This window comes from Vipera berus, assembly GCF_964194415.1.
Source record: "Vipera berus genome assembly, chromosome: 16".
NCBI lineage: Eukaryota > Metazoa > Chordata > Lepidosauria > Squamata > Viperidae > Vipera > Vipera berus.
The window spans coordinates 767,000-787,264 of record NC_138219.1 but is presented as its reverse complement, the minus strand read 5'-3'; the positions used below and the strand labels follow the sequence as shown (position 1 = coordinate 787,264).

At 46.6% G+C, this 20,265-nt stretch overlaps 1 protein-coding gene and 1 long non-coding RNA gene across 6 annotated transcripts; one reads left to right on the top strand and one right to left on the bottom strand.

Annotated features, from left to right (window-relative positions):
* Window positions 1–428: 428 nt before the first annotated feature.
* Window positions 429–8,692, top strand: LOC308675557. The gene is made up of 3 exons (XR_014028155.1): window positions 429–980; window positions 3,693–3,763; window positions 8,651–8,692. It is a non-coding gene; the product is annotated as an uncharacterized lncRNA (long non-coding RNA).
* Window positions 8,693–9,179: 487 nt separating this feature from the next.
* Window positions 9,180–17,776, bottom strand: LOC308675556 (putative oxidoreductase YteT). 5 transcript variants are annotated; one of them, XM_081340978.1, is made up of 14 exons: window positions 17,693–17,776; window positions 17,180–17,282; window positions 16,152–16,236; window positions 15,242–15,315; window positions 14,873–14,932; window positions 14,276–14,383; window positions 13,813–13,869; window positions 12,930–13,060; window positions 12,439–12,493; window positions 12,246–12,338; window positions 11,784–11,918; window positions 10,825–10,926; window positions 10,072–10,239; window positions 9,180–9,550 (listed from the first exon to the last, which is right to left on the bottom strand). In XM_081340978.1, the coding sequence occupies exons 2-14, from the start codon at window positions 17,270–17,272 to the stop codon at window positions 9,389–9,391; spliced, it is 1,323 nt and encodes a 440-aa protein (XP_081197104.1). In that variant the 5' UTR covers window positions 17,273–17,282; window positions 17,693–17,776; the 3' UTR covers window positions 9,180–9,388. The 5 variants fall into 5 exon arrangements, with proteins under 5 accessions (XP_081197104.1, XP_081197106.1, XP_081197105.1 ...); XM_081340980.1 differs by having other exon boundaries at window positions 15,242–15,331; window positions 17,693–17,745; XM_081340979.1 differs by lacking the exon at window positions 13,813–13,869.
* Between the last annotated feature and the right edge of the window lie 2,489 nt (window positions 17,777–20,265).

Here is a 20,265-nt window from a genome sequence, read left to right as displayed (position 1 = left end):
AGGTCCCTTCCAGCCCTATGAACCTATGAATAACAGAATAACAGAGAAGGTAGAAGCCTTGGAACTCTTCTAGTCCAACCGGCTTACCTGCCCGAAAATAAACACATGCAATAATGCTTAATATACTCTTGTGAATAACTTCCATGACAGGCTGGAGGCTAAATTAAGTCACTTGTAATTCACAATTGTGTAACAACGCACCAACTAGACTCAAAGGCTCTCAGGTAGGTTAACAGGGTTGCTTAGCAACATGGGGGAAAACCGACGCGCGGCGCTATTAAGTCATCTCCGCGACAGAAAGACGCATGCGTGGTCGAGGATACACGGGGCAAGAAAGGGCACCTCCCAAGGCGCGATCTGATTGGGCGGCTCGGAGTCCCGGGGCTGCGCGCATGCACTTGAGGCTTGCGCTGGATCGGTGTGGGTTTGGGTTGGGAAGCTGCCGGGCCGCTGAGTCAGGGATCGCGGCTGGTAAGGCGGAGAGTCACCAGGTGCAGCTTATTCATTTCGGACCATAATAATAATAATAATACTTGAATCAACTGCATCGGTTGAATTGTGGGCTGCCTTTTGCAAGAAGCTGCCACTGTTGCACAGTATGGGGGGGAACTCCTCCCGTTGAATCGGCGCCTTGCAAAAAGCGAGCGGCTCCGCTTTCCCTCTTGCAGCGCTCCTTGCAATGCTGCAGAAATTCAACAGGTGCATCTCGCTGCTTTGCAACGGGTGCAAGAAGGAAGCTCCCCCTTTTGAGCCTCCTCCTTCTCCTCTCAGGCGCTGCCTTGGACTCCTGAATGCTGTTGTGTTTTTCTGCAGCTGGGTCCCCCTCATCTGCTAAACCTCGGCTTGTTTGGATCGTGGCTTGTCAAGCCAGCTTCATGAACTCAGTTTGCAGGTTGCATTAAACCTCAAGCCTAGTTTAGCATCAGTACAAGCTGGGATTGCAGCCGCTGGTTTATACTGCAGGAGTGTGTGTGTCAAAGGTTTGTGTTTTTATACAGGTAGTCCTCGACCACAACTGAGCCCCAAATTAATGTTGCTAAGTGAGACCTTTGTTAAGTGAGTTTTGCCCCATTTTACGATATTTCTTGCCACTGTTGTTAAGTGAATCACTGCAGTTTTTAAGTTAGTAAGCTGGTTGTTAAGTGAATCCGGCTTCCCTGTTGGCTTTGCTTGTCAGAAGGTCACAAAACGGGATCACAACCGTCATAAATATGAGTCCATTAACAAACGGCTGAATTTGGTCATGTCACCATGGGGATGGTCGTAAGTGTGAAAAAGGTCATAAGTTACCGTATATACTTGAGTATAAGCCGAATTTTTCAGCCCACTTTTTGGGCTGAAAAATCCACTTCGGCTTATACTCCAGTGAACAAAAAAAAAAGAACTTACCGAGGACTTGCGCGCGGCCGAGGCTTCGGTGCTTCCGGGATCGCGCGCACCTCTCCCAAGCCGCCGCCGTCCGGAGACCTGCCGAAGTTTGGGGAGGTTTGGGGAGGTGCGCGCGCACCTCCCCAAACCTCCCCAAACGTCGGCAGGTCTCCGGACCTCCGCGCCCTGCCTGCCTGCTTCTTTCTGCTGCCTGGCTGCCCTACGATGTAACCCGCTTCATGATAGAGTGCGACGCCTGCAAGGACTGGTTTCATGGCAGGTAACACAAAGCGGGTGGATCCGCGCTCCGCAAGCCTCTGCCGGGGGCAGGGCGCGGATCCAGCTGGCGGCAGAGGCTTGCGGAGCGCGGATCCAGTGGGGGGGAAAAGCCCTTTAGCAGGATTTGCCTGCATGCCAGCGGAGGGTGGATCCGCGCTCCGCAAGCCTCTGCCGCCGGCTGGATCCGCGCCCTGCCGCCGGCAGAGGCTTGCGGAGCGCGGATCCAGTGGGGGGGAAAAGCCCTTTAGCAGGATTTGCCTGCATGCCGGCAGAGGGTGGATCCGCGCTCCGCAAGCCTCTGCCGCCGGCTGGATCCGCGCCCTGCCGCCGGCAGAGGCTTGCGGAGCGCGGATCCAGTGGGGGGGGAAAAGCCCTTTAGCAGGATTTGCCTGCATGCCGGCGGAGGGTGGATCCGCGCTCCGCAAGCCTCTGCCGGCGGCAGGGCGTGGATCCAGCCGGCGGCAGAGGCTTGCGGAGCGCGGATCCACCCTCTGCCGGCATGCAGGCAAATCCTGCTAAAGGGCTTTTCCCCCCCACTGGATCCGCGCTCCACAAGCCTCTGCCGCCGGCGGAGGGTGGATCCACGCTCCGCAAGCCTCTGCCGGCGGCAGGGCGCGGATCCAGTGCGGTCCCGGCAGAGGCTTGCGGAGCGCGGATCCAGCCGCCGGCGACAGAGGCTCGATCCGCCGTTCTGCAAGCCTCCGCCGCCGGTTAATACCCTGTATTCAGCTCTGGGAAGTGGGGGGAAGGGGGAGAGAGGGGGAGTTTGGGAGGAGGGGGAGGGGGAGCTCCACCCTCCGCCGGCATGCAGGCAAATCCTGCTAAAGGGCTTTTCCCCCCCACTGGATCCGCGCTCCGCAAGCCTCTGCCGGCGGCAGGGCGCGGATCCAGCCGGCGGCAGAGGCTTGTGGAGCACGGATACACCCTCCGCCGGCATGCAGGCAAATCCTGCTAAAGGGCTTTTCCCCCCCACTGGATCCGTGCTCCGCAAGCCTCTGCCGGCGGCAGGGCGCGGATCCAGCCGGCGGCAGAGGCTTGCGGAGCGCGGATCCACCCTCCGCCGGCATGGAGGCAAATCCTGCTAAAGGGCTTTTCCCCCCCACTGGATCCGCGCTCCGCAAGCCTCTGCCGGCGGCAGGGCGCGGATCCAGCCGGCGGCAGAGGCTTGTGGAGCACGGATCCAGCCTCCGCCGGCATGCAGGCAAATCCTGCTAAAGGGCTTTTCCCCCCCACTGGATCCGCGCTCCGCAAGCCTCTGCCGGCGGCAGGGCGCGGATCCAGCCGGCGGCAGAGGCTTGTGGAGCACGGATCCAGCCTCCGCCGGCGGCAGAGGCTTGCGGAGCGCGGATCCAGCCGCCGGCGACAGAGGCTCGATCCGCCGTTCTGCAAGCCTCCGCCGCCGGTTAATACCCTGTATTCAGCTCTGGGAAGTGGGGGGAAGGGGGAGAGAGGGGGAGTTTGGGAGGAGGGGGAGGGGGAGCTCCACGGTGCAAAAATAAAGCCCTGCCGCTCTTCGCGTTGCTTGCCCGACTGGCTGTCACGGGACCGCACGGATCGCCTCGCTCCCACCGGCAGCTGATTCCTTCGAGTTTGGTCTCGAGCGATTTTGCATTTTCTCCAGTGCTGAAAGCCACTCGGCGGATCCCAGCCTCGGCTTATACTTGAGTCAAGAACTTTTCCCAGTTTTTGGGGGTAAAATTAGGGGTCTCGGCTTATACTCGAGTCGGCTTATACTCAAGTATATACGGTACTTTTTTCAGTGATTTTGTAACTTTGAACAGTCCCTAAACAAAGTGTTGTAAGTCAAGAACCACCTTTATGTTTTTATATTTTTAGGGTTGATTCAGTTTTTCAACTTTTAAGCTGCGTGGACCAACTCCCAGAATTCCCTAGCCAGCATTCTGGTAGTTAAAGTCCACCCAGCTTAAAGTTGCCCAGGTTGAGAAACACTGGTTGTGTGAATTGCATCTTGGCTTCCCTAGAGCCGCTTTTCCTTCTGGTTTGAAATAAACACTTTTTTTTATCCCTCTGCTCTTTCCCAACAGCCATCCAGACTCTGTTACCCTGATCCCGCCCCCCTTTTCTCTGCTGGAAAAGGACATCATGGTTCAACTAGGTAAGTGGCATTACAGAATGCTTTATATGTATCTCCATGCCCACCATCTGGTCCTTTTTTTATGCACCACCACGAGACTGGGTCAAGCTGCATGCACTTTGCAATACTGTTTCGACATTTCCCTACAACAACCTTGTCAGAGCATGCACAGTCTTATTGCGCTGAGATAACCCAGAACTAAACACAGTCAACAATGGTCTATATTAAATGGTGGTTTATCTTACACTATCTACAATATCATATGCCAGGAACAATATGCATACACATATTAATACAGCAGGCTCCAACACACAGCAGTTACAGCAAGAAACGGAAGAGAGAACAGCAGCAGAGCCTTCCTTTTTATACAAAGGCTGTTAAAGGGACACAGACCCAGCTGGATCTTAAAGGGACACAGACCCTGCTGAGTCAGTCCCATCATTACATCATCTCACCAGCTGGTTAGCTGTTAAATTATTACCTTGACACCTTTGCATTTTGATCACTTGAGCATAAGGATGCTGGAAAGGTCGTAAATGAACCATGGTCATTGTTGCCATTGTAACTTCAAACAGTCATTAAATGAATTGTTCTAAGCCAAGATCTAACTCGATCGCTGATCTAGAATGTCTGCCCCCAATTTTATCACAATAGGGTGGCCCCTGCTGAGGGTGTACCGCAATGTCCGGGTGGTCATTCGGCAGTTGCACCAACAGGCCTTTCTATCAGATCATAGCCGCACACAACCGGCACGCCCAGGATGGCAAGTATCTTGAGCAGATTGGCTGCTATGACCCAACCGCTATGGTGAGAAGATTGTGGGGATCAACTTTGACCGCTTCAAACACTGGTTTGCTTACGAAGCCACCCTGAGCAAGCCAGCGGAAAAACTGCTGGGTAAATGCGCCTTTTTGGTTTGGATCACAGATTGTCCTCGGCTTAACGACCTAAATGGCTTGGGTCCGGGATATTTGAGGGAACGCCTGCTGCCAGCATCAAGTTCCCTTCGTCCAGTGCGCTCGCAGAGGGAGGGTCTTCTCAGGGTGCCGCCGGTAAAAGATTGCTGGCGGATAACACCCAGGGAGAGGGCCTTTTCTGTGGGTGCGCCTGCCCTCTGGAACCAGCTGCTCGTGGAGCTCAGGACTGCCCCTGACCTACGCTCATTCCGCTGGGACCTGAAGACTTGGCTCTTTGAGCTCTCTGACCCAGGCTGAGAATTTTAACTGCGGTTTTATTTTCAGGGATAATTTAATCTTTTAATTCTCTTTTAACTTTGTATTTTATATTGATGTGATTTTAAAATGCCCTGTAAACCGCCCTGAGTCCTTCAGGAAAGGGCGGTATATAAATCTAATAAAATCTAAATCTAAATCTAAAAAGTTCCATTATTAAAAACCTGGTTGGGCCTAGAGGGAGGGGTCCCTCTGACTGATTTATCCCCTCCAGGTTTCCATGTGCTACATCAACCTCGAGCTCAGGGTAGGGGAGGTGGTGTGGCGGTTGTTATCAGAGAAACCCTCCATCCGCGGGAGGCCACTGCCCCTCAGATAGACTGATGTGAATCCCTCCTCTTAAGATGGGGTCCTGGTGGTCAGCTGGGCCTACTTCTGGTATACCTCTCTCCAAGCTGCGCAGCAACGGTTCTACCCAGGCTACTTGACGCCATCTCAGGATTGGCGGTTGAATTTCCAAAACTTATGGTACTGGGAGACTTTAATCTACCTTCCCTGGGCAGTGCATCAGAAGTGGCCCGAGAGTTCATGGCTTCCATGACGGCCATGGACCTGACCCAAATTACTCAGGACCCAACTCACGAGGGAGAAAACATGCCTGATCTTATTTTTATCTCGGGGCAATGGCTAAATGGACTGGGTGGGGTTACTCCAACATCACAACCCCTTTCATGGACAGACCATTATCTCCTGCGGTTGGGCCTCCGTCACGTCACCCCCCGCTGTCAGGAGGCGGAACCGACCAGGTGGTTCCGCCCCAGGCGCCTGATGGACCCAGATAAATTCCAGATGGCGCTTGGACCGATTCCCACCTCCCTCTCCCACAGCCCGGTCGAGTCCTTAGTTAATGCCTGGCAACAGGCTGCTTCGGAGGCTCTCAACCGCGTTGTCCCTTTGCGGCCTCTGACCCGACGCAAATCCCGACTCGCTCTTTGGTTCTCCAAGGACCTGCGGGAGATGAAACACCAGAGAAGGGGCCTAGAGAGCATTTGGAGAACCAGTCGGTCTGAGTCTGACCGAACACAGTTAAGATCCTTTTCTAGATCTTATCTTGTGGCAATGAGGGTGGCAAAGCACGCCTACTTCACCACCCTAATTGCGTCCGCAGATAATCGCCCGGTCGACCTATTTAGATTAGTCCGCTCCCTTTTAAATCAAGAGACGGGAGAGGACCCCCTACATGGACGGGCTGAGGAATTTAGTAAATATCTGGTGGACAAAATTGCTCAGATTCGGGCTGGTCTGGACTCTGACTGGGCAGTATCTGACGAGAGGAAAACGATGAATTTGGCCGAGAACATTTGGGAAGAGTTTGATCCTGTGACTCCGGATGAAGTGGACAAGATCATGGGGAAACTAAGCGCCGCCACATGTTTGTTGGACCCGTGTCCCTCCTGGCTAGTCTATGCATCTCGGGAGGTTACACGAGGCTGGCTCCTAGCAGTTATCAATGCCTCACTGAGTGAGGGGTACTTCCCTGCCGCCTTGAAAGAGGCGGTGGTAAGGCCCCTCCTCAAGAAACCGGCATTGGATCCAGCTATTTTAAACAACTTCCGTCCTGTCTCCAACCTTCGCTTCCTTGCGAAGGTTGTTGAGAGCGTGGTGGCACGACAGCTCCCTTTGCACCTGGAGGAAGCTGAATATCTGGATCCGTACCAATCGGGTTTCAGACCCGGGCATAGCACGGAGACGGCATTGGTCGCACTGGTGAATGATCTCTGGCGGGCCCGAGATAGAGGTTATTCCTCTGTCCTGGTCCTATTAGATCTCTCAGCGGCTTTTGATACCATCGACCACGGTATCTTACTGCGTCGTCTTGAGGGGTTGGGAGTGGGAGGCACCGTTCTGCGGTGGTTCTCCTACCTCTCGGACCGTTCGCAGACGGTGTTAGCAGGGGGGCAGAGGTCAAGCCCTAGGCCTCTTAGTTGTGGAGTGCCTCAGGGATTGGTGCTCTCGCCCCTCCTGTTCAACATCTATATGAAGCCGCTGTGATGCCCTCGATGTGATGTCCCGTTGCCTGGAAGCGGTACAGATTTGGATGGGGAAAAACAGGCTTCGACTCAACCCGGCCAAGACTGAGTGGCTCTACATACCGTCATCTCGTTTAGTCCAAGAGGTTCCATCTCTGACTATAGGAGGAGAGATGTTACCTCCCATTGATAGAGCACGCAATCTGGGCGTCCTCCTAGATTCACGACTCAGTTTTGAAGATCATATTGGAGTCGTGGCTAGGGGGGCATTTGCCCAGATTCGCCTAATATACCAATTGCGACCCTTTCTGGACCGAGATGCCCTACGTACAGTCACCCACGCACTCGTTACCTCCCGTATAGACTACTGTAATGCTCTCTACATGGGGCTGCCCTTGAAGACCACCCGGAGGCTTCAGCTGGTGCAGAGTGCAGCTGCACAGGTTGTGATGGGAGCACCCCGATACTCCCATATTACACCCCTCCTGCGTGAGCTGCATTGGCTACCGGTTGCCCTCCGGTAGCCAATGCAGGTGCTGGTACTTACCTTTAAAGCCCTACATGGCCTAGGCCCGGGATACCTGCAGGACCATCTGCTGCCGGGAACAAATTCCCATCGTCCAGTACGCTCACACCGAGAAGGCCTCCTCAGGGTACCGTCAGCTAGGCAATGTCGGCTGGCGACCCCCAGGGGGAGGGCCTTCTCTGTGGGAGCGCCAGCCCTATGGAATCAGCTCCCCCCTGAGCTTCGGATGGCCCAAAATCTCCAATCCTTTCGCCGCGGCCTCAAAACACTCCTTTTCCACCAGGCTGACCTGGACTGACAGGCATTTTAATTAATTATATTTAGAATTTTTAATTTATTTTTAGTTTTTAATTTTAATTTATTGCACAGATGATTTTAATTTTATTTTTATCTTAATTTCTGTACTTATTATATGTTTTGCTGTTAGCCGCCCTGAGTCCTTCGGGAGATAGGGCGGGATATAAATCCCATCAATTAATTAATTAATTAATTAATTAATTAATTAAGCGAGACATTTGTTAAGTGGGTTTTGCCCCACTTTACGACCTTTCTGGCCACCGGTGTTAAGTGGATCCCTGCAGCTGATACGTTAGTAATCCGGTTATTAATTGAACCTGGCTTCCCCACTGACATTGCTTGTCAGAAGGTCACAAAAGGGGATCGGTTGTTAAGTGAGTAAGTTGTTAAGTAAATCACTGCATCTGATAAGTTAGTAACCTGGTTGTTAAATGAATCTGACTTCCTCCTTGACTTTGCTGGTCAGAAAGTTGCAAAAGGGGATCGGTTGTTAAGTGACTCACTGGAGCTGATAAGTTAGTCACAAGACCATTTCAATCAATCAAACAATCAGAATAGATCTGGAAGGGACCTTGGAGGTCTTCTAGTCCAACCCCCTGCTTGAGCAGGAGACCCTAGACCATTATTGCGACTCCGAGCGGCTTACAAAGATGGGGAAGCTGATGGAATGTTGCAAGTCGTGCGATGTCTCGCTTAACGACTGCAGCAAAAATGGGTGTAAAGTCGGGTGCAGTCATGCAAGGCTTCCCTTAATGGCAAAATTTCTGGTATGACCACAGTAACTCCTGGACTCCCTGTGTGCTCGATATTTTTCCTATTGCATTTGCAAATGTTGCTCAATGCATGGAATGATTTTTTAAAAAAATTTTTAAAAATGTTTTAGGTCTTTCTGGCTTTCCCCCCCTGCATCCGATGACCATCACAGCCCAGGAGGCAGAAAAGGCAGCTGGGAAAGGAGAAGGAGAAGAGGAAGATTTGGAGGAAAAGCAGGAGCATCAGCAGATCAATGGAGTGAGGGAAGAAAGCCCTCACACCTTGTTGGGAGACCAAAAGGATAATGTCGATTTGATTTTTTTTCCTTTTTTTAACCGCACGGCATTGTGACTTGCGACTGCGAAACCTCGCCCATTTGAAGCCATGTTTGGCTCCCGTTCTTTCAAAGAGGCGCGTGCACCAAGCAGCCTGCTGCCTAGTAGTGCACAGGGAAGGGTTTGCGCAACCTGGAACTCGGGGCTTCCTAGTCTAGTTCGCGCGATTCAATCCCAAATTTAAACGAAAACCTGCTGAGGTTTGATTCGATGCCGTGCAAACGCCAGGAGGCGGTTCAAAGCCCTGGGGATGAGCTTTGGCAGTTTTAGCTGACTTATAAATAAATTTAATTTTCTGCAGTTTTCAATAAGGTGTACGGTAGCTGCAAGCAGAAATGTAGCTGTATTTTCCTGCAGTCAGAAATCTAGCATTAAAAACAGAAATGTTTTTCTGAAATAGGGACGTTTGAGACGGCAGCAGTCACTTCCTTGGTGAGTGGATGATAAGTGCAGTAGTCATAGAGAAAGTCATTTCAGAAGCCTTGAGGGGAAGACTCAGGGGATTTTGAGCCAGCCCAGCAGGGGTTTTGTAGTCATTTCTTGTGCACGTCGGCTGGCTGTGGGTGTGAGTTTTCTGATCCTGTTTCTATAACTACCACCCGGTTTTCCCTTCGTGCTTTCTCGGCTGCAAACACCAAGAGGTGAGAACGGAGCGTCTCTTCGGCGCTCGTCGTTATTCGAGATGGATCATTCTCCTGTTGGAAAAGGAAGGAAAGGGTTTCAGGGAATCCCATCTTGTGCTGTGTAACTAGTCCTCAATTTGCAACAGTTCATTTAGTGACCAAAATCCCAACAGTACCAGAAAAAGTGACTTAGAATTGTTTTTCACAGTTAACGACCGTTGCAGCATTCCCCAGAGTCATGTGACCAAAATTCAGGCCACCGGTTCGTATTTATGACAGTCGCAGTGTCCTGGGGCCACGTGCCCTGCTTTGCGAACTTCTGACTAGTAAAGTTGATGAAACCAGATTTACTTACCGTAACCACTGTGTGACCAAGTTAATGACGGCAGCAATTCATTGTAAAATGAGCATGATTGTGGATGTAGGTAGAGGACTGCCTGTGCTGGGAGTTTGTAGCCTGGAACGGCCACGTTGGGGAAAACTAGTTCATCCTAGTTAGTAAAACCTGCATGGAGCACTGCAGTCTTGAGTTTTACTGTTGTTGGGTTTTTTCTTTTTAATAAAGAGGGGGAAAAATAACAAAACCACTTAACCGATACGGCCGAGACGAAGGTGTGGATCAAATAATAATCCGCTCCGTAGTGACCATATAAACAAGCCGGGATGTCGGGCGTCAAATGGGGAGAAAACGAAGTTCTTTTTTTCTGAAGGAAGTCAAAAATCTCTACCTCTTCTCCTTCCCCTTTGCAGGAAAGCTCGCCCTGGGGGAAAAAAAAGATGAGCAAAGAAAATAAATTATATTTTTCTAATTGCAAAACCACATTGGGGGAGGCGGGGGAGGGGGAGAAAGGGAAAATAAATGGGTTGTAAGTTCAGGAAACTCCATGGATTAAAAGTTTTTCACTGAAAAAAAACTTGAGAAAATTTCTGTTCCTGGCACAACAGCCCTATAAGGTAGGCCAGGGTGAAAGGCAGAGGTAATAAACAGGGTTGCCATCCACTGCAATGATTAACCATTAGCTGTGATGGTTTACAACAATATCTCGTATTCTTTCTGAATTCCCAGCTCGGCTGGCTGGGGAATTCTGGTAGTTGAAGTCCACAGGCCTTTAAGGTCACCAAGATTGGACACCCCGATCATACCTGAACTAGCTAGCCACTTTTGCCTATCAATCACACTTCGGCTTGACGAGTGGGAACACCCCAGCCAATTGTGGTTTACACATTCCACAATGCTTAAATAAATCAAGATTTGGCACAATCTCTGATTCAGGAAAAATATTCCCATCCCCACGTCTGTTTTTCAAACTCAGAAAAAACCCCAAATAGGCCTTTTAGCTCTTAACCTTGGTTCCATAGATGGTTGTGGTTCGCTCCCCCAGTTTTTCCGTAAAAGCCACCATCGTGAACGCAGCCGTCGCCCCGCCTTCAAATTCCATACTGACCACCTGAAAAAAACCATAAAATTAAGCTCAAGCACTGTTGCTCTGGAAAAAGTTTTTCGAGAAAAAAATGAAGCAGCTGTGTCCAGCAGGGAAGGCTTTCACAAAGTGCAAAAATAATTACAAATTGAAATTATTAAAACGAGATGGGGTCTGAGAAGAGATTTTTTTTAAAAAATACTGCCAATCTTCTCTGCCTCTTAAACTATAACTAGTCCTTGACTTAACAATGGTATATTTAGTGACTGAAGTTGCAACAGCACTGAATTTTTTTTTGACTTGTGACCGTTTTTCACATTTATGACCGCTACACCATCCCTGTGGTCACGTGATCAAAATTTGTACCCTTGGCAACTAACTCAAACTTATGATGGTCACAGCGTCCCCGGGATGTGTGTGTGTCATGTAATCCTCTTTTGCAACCTTCCGACAAGCCAAGTCAATTGGGGGAAGCAAGATTCCCTTAACAACCGCGTTGCTAACTGTAACAACGGCAATGACTTGATGTAGCAAGAAAGATCGTAAAATGATCTCGCTTAGCGGTGGAAATTTGGGCCTCAACTGTGGTTGTAGGTCCCTGCATTTTCAAAATTATGTTAACTTTTAAAAAATATTGAATAATTGAAACGTAAAAGCACCACGCAGGCCGCTTCCTAAGAACGAGGCAGAAAAACGGATGCCGCTTTTGCTGCCACTGAACACTCCAGGGCTCCCTGCTGGCTGATCGGAGACTCGAATACAACTCCCGGTCTGCAAATGCCTCTTTGCAACTTGAAAATTTAGATTTGGGGAGGCGAGATGTGAAGCGTAGGGAGCAGCAGGGGAAAAAGCTTGCGTGCTGACAGAAGAATGCACGTTCGTACCTGGTGGCTGACAACGTCATTGTCACAATCATAAACACATCTTCCGTACGGGCCGAGCTGCAAGGCTTCGGTCAGCGTTTCTATATCGGACCCCCCATTGCTGCAGACCACAGAGACTGGCCAGTTGAAAGCACCCTAGGGTGAAAGGAATTAGCACCGCTGCAAGATGAGGGGAGATTTTGTGGGTTTCTGGGGTCCCGTTTCCCAGCCAACATTAAAGGAGATCTGGATAATTTTTTTAAGGCTGCATACTGAATTTACACATTACATTCAACCCCAGAAGCCCAACACTTTGGTAATTAAATTTTCAGTTCAATTAAATTTCAATTCAATTAAATGGTATAGGTTCTCCTGCTTGAGCAGGGGGCTGGACTAGAAGACCTCTAGCTTCTCTTCTTTATTAATTCTATTCTATTCCTATTCCTATTCCTATTTCTATTCTAATGTTATGATCCAGTTTACCTTTTCTGCACGCTCTAGGTAGATCTTCCGAGCAGAATAGGGGCAATTTGATTCAACTGAACAGTCTAAGCAGCGAGTGCTGGCTCCTTCAGGCTGGAGTGAAATCAAAATAAAAGGCAAATTTAATGAGCTACACAGGTAGTCACCGTTTTACGACAGTTCTGCTCCTGTGCCACCCCATCAAACAACAAACCTTGTTCTCTTTTGTGAAATGCAAGAGGCGGCCGAAAGAGGAAACTTGTAAACATCTGGAAAGGACAGGAGAAAAACAAAATATTTGAAGGTTTAACCCACAGGCTGTGTCGAAGATGACAGGCAGTCCTCTACTTACGATTACAATTTCTGTTACTATGTGAGACATTTCTTAAGTGAGTTTTGCCCTGTTTTACAACCTTTGCTGTCACGGTTCTTAAGTGAATAATGGCTAAGTTGTTAAGTGAAGCTGGCTTTTCCGTGGACTTTGCTCGTCAGATCACAAAAGGGGAAAATCACGTGACCTCAGGACATAAACATGAGTCAGTTGTGCCTAGTGTCTGAATTTTCATCACGTGACCACAGGTCATTAAGTGTGAAAAATGATGTTTTTTTCCCCCGGTGCCATTGGAACCTCGGTCACTAAACAAATTGGAAAAAAAGAAGGGAGGAAATGACATTAAAAGGGAAAAGAAGTTAAAACAGTCTTACCTTTTATTCCCCATCCAAAAATTGATCAGGTCAATATCATGGCAGGATTTAGCCAATAAAGAGAAAGAACTTTCCATTTCATTTCTCCAATTGCCACGGACAAAGGAATGGGAAAAATGCCAGAAACCTATCTAGATGAATAAAAAAAGGGGGGGGGGGAAGAAAGGCAATGATATATTAGAAAGGCCAAAATTTAAAAACCAGGCATTTCGATCACTGTAATGCACTTTGTCAACAAGCTACAAATCTTGGTTTCTTAGGGTTTTTTTTCCTTCTAACATCAGAAAGCTAGGTTGGTTTATCTGCCGGGGTTTCATACCAGAAATGAGAAGTTCAAATACCCATAAAAGATTCAACACACAATAGCCCTTGACTTACAACGGCTTGCTTAGTGACACTTTGAAGTTGCAACGGTTCTGAAAAAAATGAACGTTTTTCACCTATACGACCATTGCAGCATCCCAGTGTGGTCACATGATCAGAATCAAGACTCTGGGCAACTGACTTGTATTTATGATGGTTTTGCAGTGTCCCAGGGTCTTCTGATTCCCCCTTTGGAAATGGAAAACTGTCCTGCTTAGCAACAGACATTTTGGCCTTAATTGTGGGTCATAAGTGAAGGACTACCTGTACAGAAGATCAAAGCTATGGGGCAATTTATGTGATGAGTTCGCAATCAGAATAAAATGAGTTATGTAACGCTACCTAGTGGTTAGTGATTAATCTGAAAGTGCAACTTGGGGGGCGGGGCTTAAGGAGCATAAAATCTCAAAACTGGAGGAAAAAAGGTGTATTTAAAACAAAAATAAAACTTGAGGAGGCGATACAATGTAGAAGGACACGCTTTCTACATAAAGTACGTCTTCTTAGAAAGAATTCTTACGGGTCCCAGATGTTGAATATGGCAGATGTCACCAATCAAGCCAGCATCTAGCAATTCCTAAAAAAAAAATAAAGAAAAAGCTTGGTGTCATTTTTTTCTCTTTTTTTGTGGGATATGGAGTTCGTGAAAGCTGTTCTGTTATTCTCTTCTGCTCCTGTTAAAAAATGGCAATTTTGAGAAGGGGTATCTGAGCTTGCTTTTTTCCTCCTCCCTCCTCTCCCTTTTCCTTGTGTGCTATGTCTTTTAAATTAAAATAAGCTATCCATTAGAACATCGTTACTTGAGGCCTTTGGGATGAACATTTGGTGGGGGAAAAAACAAATTCAAATGCTGGTCCCTCTTTATCTTCGTCTTAACATCGCCAGCCAAATCTGCTGTTGGAAAGAGGGACATTATACTGTCAATACATCTAGTCATCTAGTCCAACCCCATTTCCCCGGTTGGGTGCTTAAGAATACATCACCTTGATCTTCAGGGTGACTGGATGGTAACGGAGCACGTGGCACACGGCAAGGATAACATGATTCCTTTCACATGCCCAAACAACCTCTTTGCAATCTTCTGCTGTCACCTAATTTACAAGCAAAGCTTTTTTAAAAAACAAAATAAATAATAAAATAAAATAAAATCACAACCAGCCTGCTTCAAGTCTAAAAATAGGATTTTGATTAGAAGATTTTTTAAAAAATTATTTATTTAAGGTCAGATTCTATTTTTTTCATTTCTTCCTTCCCAATGCTCACGGTATATCAAATTTTCCCTAAATATTTGTTTTGTTTTGCAAAATGCACCATTTTGTTGTTACAAGTAGGGTGTGCATAAAACGACAAAACTTGTGTTTTGCAACAGCAATTTGGAGAAGAAAAACCCAGAGATTCCTCCTCTAGGGTTTTATAAAAAGATACTGCTAGAAATATACTGTGGATCAATATTGATAATCACCCATTATCTTAATAATTTATTGCAATATTAATAGTTATATAAAAATAAAAAATATTTTAATAAGCCCAAAAGTATTTTTGCTAATGTTAGTAATTAATAACACCTTGCCAGAACTTACCGCCATGGGTTTTTCTAACAAGATGTGATATCCCTTTTGTGCAAAAGCTACTGCAGGTGCCTGACGGAAAGGAATAATAATAATAAGATAAGCTTCAAATAAATTTGATATAGAAAGCACAATTGCAAAGTATGAACGGAGCAAAAAACTCCACCAAACACAGAGAAGAAGGACCATTAATTTTTTTTAAAAAAAAGCAAAGTAAAAAAAAAAGATTGCACAGCTTCAAAAGTCTTTTTTTTCTCCATAGGTGATTTTTTTATTTTTAATATCCAGTGGCTGGGATGCTCCCGGTGACACAAAAACACCTGCAAAGTGCAACACAGAAAAATGAGAATTAAAAAAACACATTAACAGAAGTGAGACCACCTTGTGGAGTCTGTCCGGAGTTGTGATAATCACGGCATCGGCAAACTTTTCCCGTTCTGCAGCGGCAATCCAGTCTTCAGGAAAAAAAAGCTATATGTATTCAAGGGATAAAAGGGGATGCTAAAAATATTTAGTGTGCTGCAAGAAGAGATGCACAGCGAACTGGGGGATTCCTATGACCAGAAAATCAGAAGGGGGGCATTAGAGGTCATCTAATCCAACCCCTTACTCAGGGCAAACTTCCCCCAAAATTGGCTGTCCGTTTTACTTGAACTCGGCCAATTTCTCTTACGGTCATGTAGTTTTATTCTTAACGTTTAGTCAGGATTTGCTTCTTGTAACTTTCATGCTAAGCTTGTAAGCTGCCCTGCTAAGCTTGCTAAGCTTGTAAGCCGCCCTGAGTCTTCGGAGAAGGGCGGGATATAAATGGAATTAAAATAAAATAAATAAATAAAATGTGTTACCGTTAGTCCTCAACTTACAATAATTCATTTAGTGAGCGTTTGAAGTTACAACAGCAGTGAAAAAAGTGACTTATGACTGTTTTTCACACTTACGACCATTGCAGCATTTCCTGTGGTCACGTGATCAAAATTCAGATGCTGGGCAATTGACTCATATTTATGATGGTCGCAGCATCCTGGGGTCACGTGATTCCCCCTTTTGCTTGGCAACAGTCATAAGTTGAGGACTACCTGTTTTTTCAAAATTATTTTATTTTTTTTAAAAGGTAATGAATCCTTTAAATAATTTTAATTTTTGTTAATGATTTTTTAAATATTTTTTTTATTATTTTATTTAAAAAATGGAACTTAAAAAAATTATTTTAAAAGGAATCAGGTGTTTTTTTGCAATGGGGGCGAGAGGCCATTTGGAGGAAAAGGAAGATTAAAATCCAGCAAGTCCCAACCGTAAAAGACATTTTCCGCTGGGATTTTGTGTGCATCTTGTAGTTTTTTACAGACAATCTCTCGAGGATCAGCCACGCCAACCACCTGCAACGAAGAGAAATCAAGCATCATTTTAGAAACCTTGTCTGTCTGCAGGCTAGGAAAATCTGTCCGAATAGCCTGTGTCTCACTTAACAGCAGAAATTCTGGTCCTAACCGGTCGTAAATCAAGGACCAATTCTTAAAAAAAATACACACACTTGCTTGAGCGAGGGGTTGGACTAGATGGTCCCCTAGGATTCTATGATACAGAAGGTAGGCAGGTAGGTAGGTAGGAAGGAAGGGGAGTGAAGGGAGGGAGGGAGGAAAGGAAGGAAGGAAGGGGAGTGAAGGGAAGGAGGGAGGGAGGAAAGAAGGAAGGAATAAGAATGGAGGGAGGGAGGGAGGGAGGGAGGAAAGGAAGGAAGGAAGAAGGAAGGAAGAAGAGTGGAGGGAGGGAGGGAGGAAAGGAAGGAAGGAAGGGGAGTGAAGGGAAGGAGGAAGGGAGGAAAGGAAGGAAGGAAGGAAGAAGAGTGGAGGGAGGGAGGGAAGAAGGAAGGAAGTGGAGGGAGGGAGGGAAGAAGGAAGGGGAGGGAAGGGAAGGAGGGAGGGAGGGAGAAAAGAAGGAAGGAAGGGGAGTGAAGAGAAGGAGGGAGGGAGGAAAGGAAGGAAAAAGGGAGTGGAGGGAAGAAGGGAGTGAAGGGAAGGAGGGAGAGGAAAGAAGGAAGGAAGGGGAGTGAAGGGAAGGAGGGAGGGAGGAAAGGAAGAAAGGGGAGTGAAGGGAAGGAGGAAACTTCTTGTATCCTGAATGTGTGTGTGTGTGTGTGTGTGTGTGTGTGTGTGTGTGTGTTTGTGTGTGTAAATTTTTTGGATTGCTAACAAAGACATATGTATATGCATATGTATATGTAAATGTATATAAATATATGTATATGTATATAAATATATGTATATAAATATAAATAATATAAATATAAAGTAATAATATTAATCACCACCAGAATTTTACCTTCATGCGTTCCGGGTAATATAAAGCATAGGAAGAATAAGCCTTCCCGCGGTTTCCTGCACCAATAACCAATGCAGTGATTTGACGAGACATTCCGACAGACCTAATCAATGAAAGAACGGGTTAAGAAATCCTTTAGAACCATCATCAGGCTAGCAACCAGGAGATCCCGAGTTTAAGTCCCGCCTTAGCCATGAAAGCCAGCTGGGTGCTGTTGGGCCAATCACCAGGAGATGGTGAGTTCCAGTCCAGCCTTAGGAAAAAGGGTGTTTTTTTTAAAGGGCCCCTTTAAAAAAAGAGACGTCCCTTCCAAGATCCAAGCCCTTTCATAGACAAACCAGGATCACCAATCTCTGTTTCCCATACAGACAAACCAGGATCACAAAGCCTATTGTTCTTTTTGCAAAAATTATTCCTTGGCATATGCAAGAAATTCCTTCTGCTTTCCGTACTGTTTTCCCGACAGGATCACCCCATGCACTAAAAAAGAAAAAGGAAAAGGAAATTACTCACCCATCAGAATAATGACAGCAACCGTCTCAAAAACAGACAATTAAACGGAAGCTGGCGAGACCCCGCCCCTGTCCCGGCTCGTCATTGGTGCGAGGCTCTTTCTGCGCTCCGCTGACGTCATGAAAACGAAAGAGATCTTTGCTGGCCGGCAGAGTGAAACCCGGAAGCTGATTGGTTAGAACTTGAAACAGTTAAGAATGCATCAGGAAGGGCGGGGCTTCTTCTCCATTTATCACTTTAAACTTCATTTTAAATTTAAATTTAAATTTTGAATTAAAAGTGTGTTAAACTGGGTTATAACTATAATAAAGGTTTGAATTGACTTAATTTGAGTGGATTTGGGCATGTGTATTATTATTATTATTTTTTGCAATGCTGTTATTATATTAATGGTTCTCCTTGCGGACAAAGAGATGGTGCATAATTATTATTTTTTCCCCCTTAAATTAGTGTTTCTTTACTTCCACCACTTTTGAGATGGGTGCACTTCAACTCCCAGGATTACCCAGCCAGCATTTGCAGACTTTACCTCCCAGAATTCCCTAGCCTTCCTGCTTTAAAGACTTCCACTCCCAGAATTCCTTCTGGTAGCATGTTTGGTATGAATCAGGAATTTTGCCCTCCTATTTCTGGAGTCATTAAAGGGAGTAGCCACTCCATGCAAACCCTTCCTTGAGATCCAGAGCAGTGGGTTAGGCTAGATGATCTCTGAGACACCTGCCACCTTTGACATTTTGATATTCTAACCAAAAAAGGAAAAAAAACAGGAGCCAGCTTGGATATATATTTTTTAATTAGATATGCATCTGTGATTATCCTTCCCGCCCCCTAAAAAAAAGGGGGGGAGCAAGGCAGACGGGCCCTGAATTCCTATTTTTTTTTATTTTTGCCCTCCTTCATATGCTCAGCATCAGGGATTGCTGTTTGCCAGCCTGGGGGGATCTCTTAAAAGATGTAGAGCAGGGAATACAGGCAGCCCATGAAAGAGATCGCGCCGGCAAAGTACATCACCCTGTTGGCACTGCCCATCGCTGCCGTTAAAGGGCCCATGATGACAGAGACCAGAATCTGGGCCAGGAAATACTGACAGCTGAGGAGGGAGATACCCACACCCATGCCTCTCTTCGTTCCATCTTTGCTGGTGCAAGAGAGAGGGGAAAAAGAAGAGGATTAAAAAGTTTAAAGGTTGCCAAAGTTCTTAGCTTCATGCCTTGGATAACTGCATGGCAATAATAATAATTATAGAGAAAAAATGCATAGGCAATACTGTAATTATAGAGCAGTGTTTCTCATTCTCACGTGCTTGAAGATGGGTGGACTTCAATTCCCAGAATGCCCCAACCAGCCATAATTATCCTAGGATTCTGGGAGTGGAAGCCCACTCCTCTTCAAGAAAAACACTGCCATAGAGTAAAAAGTTAACTCATTTCTAAACAACTTCTAAATGCTTAGAGCGTTCTTTTCTAAGCGACTCTTCTCTGAAAGAGGAGGGGCAGAGACCCTACAGATGAGGAATTTGAGCAACTGCATTGCCTGTTTACTTTGACATGCTGACTGGGGAATTCTGGGAGCTGAAGTCCTTGTCTCTTAAAGTGGCAGAGGTTGAGAAACTCTGTCCTAGATGGAAAAAAAAATCAAAACAATGTTGGAAATAATCTTTTTTTTTACCTAGGAAGTAGTTGATGCAAAGGTTGCAAAGGACTTTGGGCATGTGACAAACCGTGGAACACAAAAGCTTTATTGACTGGCTGTTCGGAGACTTACTTTACCCCATTCAGCAAAATATTTGCTACCTGCATCCAAAAATCAGTGCTGAATCAGTCAACAGGAATGCAGTATGCCCCCAAATTAGAATTGCAGGAGGCTCAAGCAAGTGAGCCTAGCTGCTTTTTCCAGTTCACCTGTTGTTCTGAAGGGTTCATAGGCTGGCTGTCTCAATCATCCAGGTCATGATTGTCCCGAAGGGGCATTCCCAAAAGGCAACTGGAGTTTCTTGGTTCTTTAACTTTCTTAGTCGCCACAATGTAAAAAAGATGTTGAGATTCTAGAAAGAGTGGAGAGAAGAACAAAGAAGATGATTAGGGTACTGGAGGCTAAAACATATTTATTTATTTATTTTATTTTATTGGATTTGTATACCGCCCTATTCCCGTAGGACTCAGGGCAGTTTACAGGGCAGTTAAAACCATGAATACAAAAAATTAAAAACAAATAAAACAATTAAATTAAATTCAAGCCCCAAGAGTAAATTTAAAACCCAGTTAAATTAATGGAGTGTCTTGAAGGACGACAAGAGACAGTAGGCACGGTCCAAAAGAACTAGTTTATTGGGCAGAGGTCCTGGGCGAAACACGGCCGGGAATCCCCCGTATTTATAGTGAACAGGGACAACAACAACAATCTCAAGAACCAATAAACAGGTGGGGTTCTCCCACCTAACGAGGACGCCCAATAAGAAGGAGACCGGCTAAGGTAGGCGCGGCTGTCTGCGGCTTGTTGCCGGGGCCAGCTGGCAGTTTTGACAGCTCCGGCTGAACTGCGCATGCGCGGTTCTCTGGGGTTTGACAGCTGTC